This window comes from Vidua chalybeata, chromosome 4 (assembly GCF_026979565.1).
Source record: "Vidua chalybeata isolate OUT-0048 chromosome 4, bVidCha1 merged haplotype, whole genome shotgun sequence".
Lineage (NCBI taxonomy): Eukaryota > Metazoa > Chordata > Aves > Passeriformes > Viduidae > Vidua > Vidua chalybeata.
Window position 1 is genome coordinate 24,177,196 of NC_071533.1, and position 10,676 is coordinate 24,187,871.

A 10,676-nucleotide genomic window follows, 5' to 3' on the forward strand; every position below is an offset into this window, starting at 1 on the left:
GTGCTCTGGTTCAAACTGGGTTTCTAAAGACCACATTTTGCTTCTGCTTTGGTTAAAGATCTCATTCAGGTTTCATTTTCTTTATAGGTTTGCCATAATCTGTGACTTTCAGACTTTGATATACCAAACCCATCCGTGACTCATGTCAGCTGATCCCTACACAACAGGAAGGGCACAGGGAGAGCAACTTCTCTCTGCAACATGTGCAGATGGACTTGCAGTGTGCTGAATGCAGCACTGATCAAAGGCAGCACAGCAGGGCTTGGAAGCTTCCCCCAGATGTCACCTGTGCTCCCAGCATCCAGAGAAGGCTGGAAGAGCAGAAGAATCTGGGGAGGAGGAGGGTAGGACAGAGGTTTTCAACTTCAGTGTGAAGTTGTTTGATTTAGTGCTGGAGTATTTACCTTATGTATTCTTCCCTTGGAAAGTCTCACAAAGGAGGTCACATCACGACATCTGATGTACAATTTCTACAGGAATAACCAAGTGTTTTACTCTTTCATTATCTTGTCTAATAGCTGGCATCTGCCTAGACAAGAAGGAATCATCTTAGGACATCAGACACAGTCATTACATGAATAAATTTAGGTGAGGTAGGGAACTTGGATACTCTGAGATCAGAGGAATATTCCCACTAGCTAAAGATGATGATCCGTCAGGAAATGTTAATGTAGGGCCACAGGTAGAAAAGTAATAGGCCAGAAGCACAAATAAATTGGATTTATCCTAAACTTAGCTTCCAGTATTTTCCAGCAGGAAAAGTACACAGTTGATTTGGGTAGATATGGTGGGATTTCAGTATGCTGAGGGAGGAGAGAGAACTGTGCTTCAATCAGGATCATATAAGGAAGGAGAGAGGTCTTGTAGGATTGTGCTACTTCAGCTTTCCTGCTCATGCTCTGTGCTATATACTACTAGCACTTGATAGATTCACTTAAGATAGCAAAGCACCTTGAACCAAATGGTGGTGTCATGACCAAGGGATTGACATTAGAATCTCCAGGTCTGGATACATTGTCTAAACTGACCCAGAACGGCTACATGTTTCCCGCTTTTTCATCTGCCTATACAGGGAGGATTTTCTATGCCAAAAGATTACCAGTCTCCTAGACATAACAATAAAATAAAGTGAAAACAAACAAACAAACAAGCACACAAACAAACGTGATAGGTCTTGTTCTGTGCAAATTATTGCCAAACACAAGGCAGATGGGCCTCTCCCTATAACTTTAAACCTCTCAGCACTCACATTATCCAGCCTCATTCATATGAAGAAAAACTTTCAATCTTTTTACTTCAATATTTATAAGACCATCAACATGGAATGCAACTTGAATGCAGCAGGATGATGACAGGTAATTACATAAAACCTGTAAAGCATAAACCACATTTTATTAAATAGTCCCTTATGTACTCAGCTGTCCCTTCCCTTCCCTTCCCTTCCCTTCCCTTCCCTTCCCTTCCCTTCCCTTCCCTTCCCTTCCCTTCCCTTCCCTTCCCTTCCCTTCCCTTCCCTTCCCTTCCCTTCCCTTCCCTTCCCCGCCCGCGCGCCCCCTGGCGGCCGGAGCGCTCCCGGCCCCCCGCGCCGGGGGCAGCGCCCCCTCGCGGCAGCGGCGGGAAGCGCGGCCCGGGAGGCGCGCGGGAGGCACGGGCCCGCCTGCCCGGGCGCGTGCGCGGCCCCACCCCTCGGCGCGTGCGCGGCGGGCGCATCCCGGGTCGGCGCGCGGGGGGACGGCGGGAGAGGCTGGCGATGGTGCTGGAGACTCTGGCCCGCATCGTCAAGGTCCAGCTGCCCGCGTACCTCAAGCGCTTGCCGCTGCCCGAGAGCGTCGGCGGCTTCATCCGCCTCACAGGTAGGCGGGGGGAGCGGGACCCCCTTCCCGCCCCGGCGGCGCGGTCGGTCCTGCCCGGGATCCGGCTCTCATCCCTCGCTCCAGGCATCGCTCGCTGTCTGCCGGCCTCGTCGCAGACCGGGGCACCCCAAACCTTGGAAGTGTTGCAGCAGGAGGATGACCCGACAGGAGGTGTAGGGGCCATGCGGGGCAGGGGGAGCTGTCAGGATGAAGTGCAGGGACAGAGTAAAATGTGCGCGTCTGAAATTCCTCTGGGAGCCAACGCCGGTGAGCCAGAGGCCGTGCGCCGAGATGGACTGGGATTTAGCCGGAGGCCTAAAGCACGGCCTCTTCGTCTTCTTCACAGGTCAAAGACAGCATCTGTACCGAGTTAAAAGTTTTTTTTTAAATTTAAAAAAAAAAATCTTTTTCTGGGAACCTGCCACGAAGATAAAGTTAGGGTAGTTTTTTAATTTAGTAATTTTTGTAAATATTTTCTGCGTGAGGGAGTAGAAACACCAGTTCATTGATTGTAGCCCTGTGACAGAGTGGACGAGAAAGAAAAGTGAGTAGTGGCGACTTGTATGGGTGCTGAGTGCTTTGCACACCGAGGCCCTGGGAGCCCACAGGCGGGCCCTCAGGCAGTGTCAAGTGACAGGATTAGTTCGGTGACAAGAAGGAAAGAACACTCCACAGAAAGTAGAAGTATCAGAGTTATCAAAGTGCAGAATCAAACTTATATCTTGCAGCACTAACACCACGACTATAATAGTGTCGGAAAATGGTTAAATTTAGAACAGGCACAGTTTATTTAAAGCTGGCTTTGAGCAGTCCTTTTTTTCCAGCATGTTTATGCTGCTTGTGAACTGCAGGTCTCATTATCTTCCTCAGGAACAAGCAAATCTCTTTTAAATTAACTATTCTTCTTCCACAAGTACTCTCTCATGTGAAAAAGCTGTTAATTATGTTTACCAAATAGAGAAATTCAGCTGCTACAAAGTTGGGAGGGGAGGATAAAAACTACAGAACAATGCAGCTTCTCCTGTTTCTAGTATTTGGCAGTTTACTGATGAAGTCAATTGCCTTTGTTACCACAACTTGACTTAAAATTTGTAAAGCTTAGTAATATTTTAGTGTCTTACTGCTTCACTTGTCTAACCATGTCTTTCTGTAACAGGATTTTATTTGTGCAGTTTCTGTACTCATAATGCATAGTAGTAATATGATTTATTCTGAAAACCTCTGAAAGGTTTGGCCTGTAGACCAAAATCAGGGTTTTTTAAATAGTGTCATAAGCGTGGGAGAACTGCTTTGTTGTCACATTGTTTACCCCATTGACTTCCAGGTACTTCCTTGAATTTGGAGAGAGGTCAAGAAGCAAATAACTGATTTCTTAAGTGTAGACCAAACATGTGAAATGTCAGTCCCCAAAATATTAAACAAAAGTTCAAACAAAAGAAGCAGCTGAGTCAGAAACTGCTTTTGAGAACTGATAGGATTTAATGAGCATAACTGAAAAATCCACCACCTCTAGTTCTTAGGGATTTTTTGGATGGAGTCTGAAAATGGGAGGCAAAGGTATATTTAAAAATACATGGCTATAGAGAGAACAGTTTTACATTTTTACTTTTTTTTTTTTCAATAGTAAGCTAGACTGGTATCTGCCACCATGTTTATACATCATCTACCCAGGGTGAATATGAATTAAAATGGAGGGGAAAAAAGCAAAACTGTATAAGTGCTTCAAGTTAGGCATAGAGTAAATGCAACACAGTGAGACTTTTGAGAAGGCTATTGTAGGACACTGCATCCTAGGCACCTAAATTAAAAAATTATCATCTCTTAGGGTGTAAAGGTTATTGAAAGTCATTGAAACGTCATGGGTCGTTGAAGAGTTGTGTGCTTACTTGCACGCAGAACTGCTGTCAGTCTTAAGTTTCATTTGAGAAAATGATTGCTTGAGCAAGTGCTGCCTCATCTGTGTTGTTGTGGTCTTTGTCCTGTCCTAAAGTTACAATCCTCTAAGAGCAGGGGATTGCCAGTCCTGAGATTATTTTGCATTGAGTTGTCATTAGGGAAAGACTATTAGACAATAGAGAAAATTAATGTGACCTTTTGTGTTTGCTGCTATTACAAATTACAAAGTATATTCTTTGGCAAATGGCAGACTTCGCTCCTTTTTGAAAGTGAGAAGTAACACTGGTCTAAAAACATTTTTAAACTGCATTAATATTTGCCCTTTGGTGGCATCTATTGAACTTAATCAGGGACCAGCACTATGAAACACTGGGCAACATAGACCTTGTTTGCAAATGCAGGCCAGAATCCAGATTTGGAACAGTGCAGTCTTTTCTTAACTCTTTCATTGCTTCTGTAAACTCTCATTAGCTTGCAGGCAGATGCAACTGCAATTCCTGTAGTGCACCAGTCGTAGAAACAACAGAACAAAAGTATATGGAGCACCTTGACTTTTTTATAGGATGTTGTATAGTGTGCTGGTTAAAGATCTGGACATTTGTTTTCTGGTGTGACCTTACAAAACCACGATGAAAAACTGCTTGTTTGAAGAGAAAGACTGTTAACATCCAGTGCATACCTCCTGAAGGTAAAAGCAGTGAGGGAGGAAGGAAAGAATGTTTGACCTTGGGTTTGAAAGCGGATAACTAAATTATCACACCGTACTGCTCAGAAGCCTCTTTCAGTCTCTTGTCATTGCTTCTTTAGTCTTCCATTCTCAAGTTCAGTGAAATGAGCAGTATTGTCTCATGCCAGCATTGCTTTTTTTCCTGGAAGGTGTCATTAAAATGGCATAGACATTCACCTCAAAATGGCAAACAACCAAAACCAGGATGGATCTGCTTATTAGTTCTGAAGAGAATGTAATTAGTAAGTACTTCAAATTTGCCTTAAGAATGTCATCAGTTTAGAGAATATACAAGCACAGTTCCAATATTCCTTTTGACTGGTAGTTAATAATTGTTAAAATTTTGCAGTTGGGCTGTTACTGTAAGAAGCTGCTTTTGGGTCTGCATAGGGTTATTTCCACAAAAGGTAGCTGAAACATAAGTCAAAGATACCACAGGAGTAGTTGATGGAAGACAAGCAGGGAATACCTGCTTTGCTTTTCTTCTCAGTGGCTGGTCTGTACCTTTGTTCATAGTATATGTATTTCTTTTGTTTTTGGACATGTTACTGTTGGACTAAAAATTAAGATCACCTCTCCTTGAAAATATCCATTGCCTCAGCTTCTTGGAATTCTCTGGTTTCTGATATTTTCCAGGACTTATCTCTGGGATTAGTTTCTATCTAACACAAGTCTGAAGACTGACCTGTTCCATACACTACTCTTCATTTCTGTCAGCAAAATCTGCCTCTCCCCATGCAACAGAACTGATAAAGAATCTCCAGAATCAGTGTAATGGCTGAATTCTGAGTTGTCAGCTGTGAAAATAAAGTCTTGTGAATTGCCCTACATCTGCTTCAGAAAGGTATGCGTGGCTTCAAAACCAGAGCAGTCTACAATTGTAGGAAGGCATCACTGCATTAGTGTGGATGAAGGGTTTTTCCCAACCCTGCTCACCCACCCTAAAGATCTCTGACAGTGTCTTGTATCTCATGCCTTAGAACACGATCACATTGATTTTTCAGTTTAAACACAGGAGCTTCAGGCAGTCTTTTGGCAATAACAAGCCAGGTTATGATTAGTGTACACATGAATGTAACTGGGGCCTTTCCAGAGACTCCCAGATTAGAATTAAGCACAGAATTTACTGGCTAGTGAGGACAAAACTATTTATCAGCAGTTATCTTGGTACAAATATTAAATAATAACCATCCTAAATAACAGCCTTGTACATCCTATTAATGTTTATTTCTAATTTCCTTTCTCAGAGGTTACAGCTATCACATTCCTCTTTCAGTTGTATGAACCCAACTGGCTGTGAGCCATTCATAGACGTGACTACTGTTCTGATTTTTATGCTGTATGAGTGTGAGATGTGTCCTTTTTGTGTGTCAATTTTAGCCCAGTTATATTCACCACACACCTGATAGATGCCCTGGTCCTGGTGTGCCTCTTGGAATGTCTGTTCTGTCTTGGAGTTCAGAGCAGTAGCTTTGTAGAGATCCACATTTTTGTCAACAGTCAGGTTAAATACAAAGTTTGGAAATTTTTTTCAGTGACCAAATATTTTTCCTCTCTTTTGAAATACATTCCAAGTCAGTCCTTCAGGTAAGGTCAGAAAGTGTATTTGGATTCCTGATGGAATTGATGGAGTGTTCTGAAAAAGTAATGCTAGAAAAGGCGAACAGGCACTGCTGTCCAGGAACTCAGAATTCTTTGTAGCTGAAAACATTTAAGTATCTCAGTGTTAATTATTATTTAGGGCTTAGAGCTTGTTGGAAGAACTAAAGAAAGAGCACCAGCGATTAATGTATAGCAGTGAGTCTTCGTGAATGTGGTGAATTGTGATTTGTAGGAACTGCTGCAGGTGCAGTTGGGAAATTACTGCTGAGACTTCTTGCAGTGCCTTGAGCATTTATGCAGCTGTGATGCATTTCCAGATAAATGCACTAAATGTGGCTGTCACATCAAGGGCAACAAAGAACAAAAAATTAATCCCACAAATTATTTTCATTACATGGTCTGGTTCCAGAGAACTTAAATCCTTAAGAAAAACCCACTGGCTTCTAACTGGAGAAGTATTAGCATAACCATGTGTTTTACTAGTACAAATAAAAGCTATACAGAATAATGTATTTTTTCAGGGCTACAACCCACCTGGCAGACATAGCCTGCTCTGTTGTGTTTTCTTTCTTGTACATCTTAATTTCAACAAACAAATTGTAGAACAAAATCTTACTATATTCTGATCCTAAATAATTTAGAAGAGTAAGTTGTTTAGTGTCTTGTCTAAAAGGTGCTTGTGCAGTTATTTGTGCTCCAGCTCGTTATACTTTTTTCTTTCTCTTCTAAAATATTTTTAAACTCTCTTTTGTATGAGTGTTTAGATTTAATATATTCTTCAGAAATTTAGAAAAATGCTCTCAACCTTTAGTGTACCACAGTATTTAAATTGCACTAGAGTATTGTCACAGCATGTTTGCTGGAAAAGTGGATCCACCTTATACATTTTATGTATAAATACATATATATTTTATATATATATTTAAATTTTATTATATATAAATACCAATTATTGATGTATTTCTTAAAAAGTCTAGTATGTCTTCTGTCACCAGTATGCCTAGAATATTTATAATGATGTAGTAGGGCAGCCAGATGTGCAGTGGATACTTCTGTTTTTTACCTGTACTTGAAAGAAGTTCCTTACCTTTGTAAAAAGTAATTTTCTGTGACTTGCCCTACTGATCTTAGGTGTCATTCTTTCTTCTTGTTGTAGAAACTGGTTGTAGATCCCTGAGCAAACACAGGTCTGAAAAATAAAACCAAAAAGATTCTGAAGGTTTTGCCAGTGCTTTAGGGTTGCCCATTTCAGTAAATCTTCCATTTGTTTTGTATTTATTATCTGCCATTGAATCATCTTCTAGAGTGAGAAAATTCAATTTCAGATTAAATTCTAGGAGTCAGTTTTTTACTTTGGCTGGAGTAAATCCTGGGACTTAATCTACGTCTTCCTTTTTTTCCTTGAGACTCACCAATGGAATCTTGTTTGCCCTGAGGGCCCTGCTGACTGAGCAGCCCCATTTCATACCCTCAGCCTAAGCCATGTGAAAGTAGCCGATGCTGCACCATCCTGGAGTGGTGTCAGAAGCCACCCTAAATCCCACTTTATCTTTAGTTTCAGAATGGCTGCGGTTACTGCCTTTCCTGGGCGTGCTGGCCTTGCTCGGTTACCTTGCAGTTCGTCCCTTCCTCCCCAAGAAGAAACAGCAGAAGGATAGCTTGATTAACCTCAAGATCCAGAAGGAAAATCCCAAAGTAGTGAATGAGATAAACATTGAAGATCTGTGCCTCACTAAAGCTTACTGCAGGTGTTGGCGTTCAAAGACGGTAAGACATCGTGCTACTGTAGGATTAGTGATTGAAACTTGTATCTTTTTAGCAGTGCTTTGGTAGTGGATTGCTCTGTGTTTAGCTGTTGCCTTTGTCTGGAATTGGAACATGCTCTTGAACTTTGTAGAATGACACAAACCTGTCTACATGAAGAATGCAACTGTAGAAACTTGAAAGAAACACAGTAGGGTTTTTCTAGAAATGTTTAGGGAGTGACCACATGTGCGTAGAATAAAACCAAGCAAACCTGTTTTACTATTTGGAAATACATTGCAACTAATTAAGAGATAACCACTCTTATTTTGCAAAAAACAATGCTTAGAAAGTTGTTCATATTAGAATGAAAATAAGGCTGTGTTGGTGATTCCCATCTGGTCCAGAGCAGTGAGATGACTGGTTGGGATATTCCATATCCCCCAAATCAACTAGATGTAAATGAGTGTATTTCATCTTGCCTCAGTTTTCGTTTCCTGATTCAGTTTTGAATGTCGTGACCAGACTCTGGTTTTGTTCTCCCTGGACCAAATGCTTTCCTTTTTTAATAAAAACAGAAAAGCCCTGAACTGAAGAAGCTTAACTCAGCTATCCTCATTTTGGACTAATCACTTCAGCAAAGTACTTCAGCTTTTCTTAAAAAAGTACTTTTTGGTTGCAAATGACTAAATCTATTAAGAGCACTCTTACTAGTTGCACAGTAAATCCATTTGTAGCTGTGATGGCTGTTTGCTGTTCTTTCATGGAAAAGGCTTTGTCACTGACTTTGTGTCTAAGAACAGCTATTTTAGGATCTCACAAACTTAGTTATCCATTAACTGTGTTTGGTTTCCTTAGTATCCTGTGTCTGATAGGAGACAGGGAGTTTGACGTGTAACATCACAGCAGGAACTAGCAACATTACCACAGCTCTCAGGACGTAGGAAGAAATACAGAAATCACCATGCAACTGCTGTACAGAATTATGCTAATTCCTTGTGTTTGGGTTTTTTTTTTTTTTTTTTCAGTTCCCTGTCTGTGATGGCTCCCACAACAAGCACAATGAATTAACAGGAGATAATGTAGGTCCACTAATACTCAAGAAGAAAGAAGTATAGCAGATGCGTAATCTAGGTCCTGACTGATAAAAAGTTTTATACTGTTGTAGTTGCAAGGGACAGCGTTTTGTTATGTGATTGGTATGATTTAGTTTCATGATTGCCGTAGATTTCCTTTTGGAATAAACTGCATTTAGGCAGTGATGAATTTGTCACTGTTTCGGTACCTTATGCTGAGAAGAATTTTGTCTGCTTTGTAAAACTGTAAAGTACCTAGCTCTGTAAATAAGTCGTTTATTTCAAGAATAAATTGACTTTCTACAACTAAGCCTTTTTTGTATGAACATACAATTATAAAACTGTCACTACTTCAAGTGCATTTTTCTCTTGAGTTTGTTCTGGTGAGAAATCATGTTTTACTTTGCTTTTCAGCAACAAATTTAAGCGTACTTAAGTGGGGGAGAAAAAGATACCAGCTTCCTCCGTTGTGAATGTATCTTCAGGCAGCAGATCAGTGTTAAGTCATGCAAGCTGAAGGTCTGGCCTGCGTGGTCCTAAATGGGCAGTTTGTTGGTCCTACACAAAACAGCTCAGCTCAGACAAACCCCACACTGCTGGAAACTTCCACACAGCATCCCAGGTAGACTGCTGGCACAGTTCCAGGCCATATATATAAACCAAACTACTGAGCAGGTCACCCACCATCATTACCCCTATATTTTGGGCCCTGTGTTGATGGTAAGGAAGCACAAATTTGCCTCCTGCAAGTTCCCTTGCACTACAGTCACTACTTTTTGCAGTGGGAATTTTCAAGGGATGAATGGGTTAAGAGACAGAACTGAGGATGCAGAGCTGAGCTGTTCTCTTGGCTTGTTACCCATTCAGAATATTATTTAGGCAAGTCAGAACGTTGCTGTGCTGAGGCTTAAATTCAGATGCAGATAATTACTACTTACCTAACTGCTAGATTTCTAATTAATTATTCTAAAGTGCTTAATTCTCCCATGAAATAGTGTATCCATCCGTTTAAAAATAAAAATTTGGTCCATGCTACAGTTTTATACAATGGTACCATGAGAGATCTCACCCATTCCTTAACAGCATTTAATTTGACCCATTGTTAGGTGGGAAGCCCCAGAGCTGTTGCCAAAGCTGATCACCACAGTGCTGAAACAGAAAGTGAGCCACAAAGATGTTCTCACATAAGGGTTCTTGCAGCAGCAGCAGTTAAGGTTGATCATTCCTCGTCCATTTGTGACAGTTGTAGTTCTAAGTTCCAAAAGCTCTTGCCTTGCAGCAAAAGATGGCAGATTAGGATGTGACTGTGTGTAAAATGCCTGCTTTTACAAAGTGTGTAACAGAGCCCTGGTATAATGTTTATTGTTTAAATGCTTCATGGTGGTCTTACCTTAATGGATGAGCAAACCATAAATGTATTAGGAAAGAAGCATTTATAACAGAGAAAAATATATAAAGGGAAGTGTCTTATACTGTTTTCACTTACAGATGTATATAGAATACCAATCCCCAGTTCTTGGGTTTGGTGAAGAAATTCCTGTGAAATGTAAAGCCCTGTCTTTGACATTTTTTTTTCAGGGTTTAAAAACCACAGTCTACTGTAGCAGACTTATTAGACACAGGCCTGTATGTGCTTCCAGCTTTTATCAGAATACGTCTGTATTCAAAGAGTTTGGTTTCCTCTGAAATCATAACCAAACCTGTTAAATTAAGACAAACCTTGTTAAAGTGAGTAATGCAGCAACACGGTTTTGTTTCTCCCAAAAAGCTCTTTGAAGA

At 40.9% G+C, this 10,676-nt stretch overlaps 1 protein-coding gene across 1 annotated transcript; it reads left to right on the forward strand.

Moving 5' to 3' along the window:
- Positions 1-1,701: 1,701 nt before the first annotated feature.
- CISD2 (CDGSH iron sulfur domain 2) lies at positions 1,702-9,253 on the forward strand. Its single transcript, XM_053940655.1, has 3 exons — positions 1,702-1,853; positions 7,634-7,845; positions 8,850-9,253. Exons 1-3 carry the CDS (start codon positions 1,751-1,753, stop codon positions 8,937-8,939), a joined length of 405 nt encoding a protein of 134 aa, XP_053796630.1. The 5' UTR covers positions 1,702-1,750; the 3' UTR covers positions 8,940-9,253.
- Positions 9,254-10,676: the final 1,423 nt, after the last annotated feature.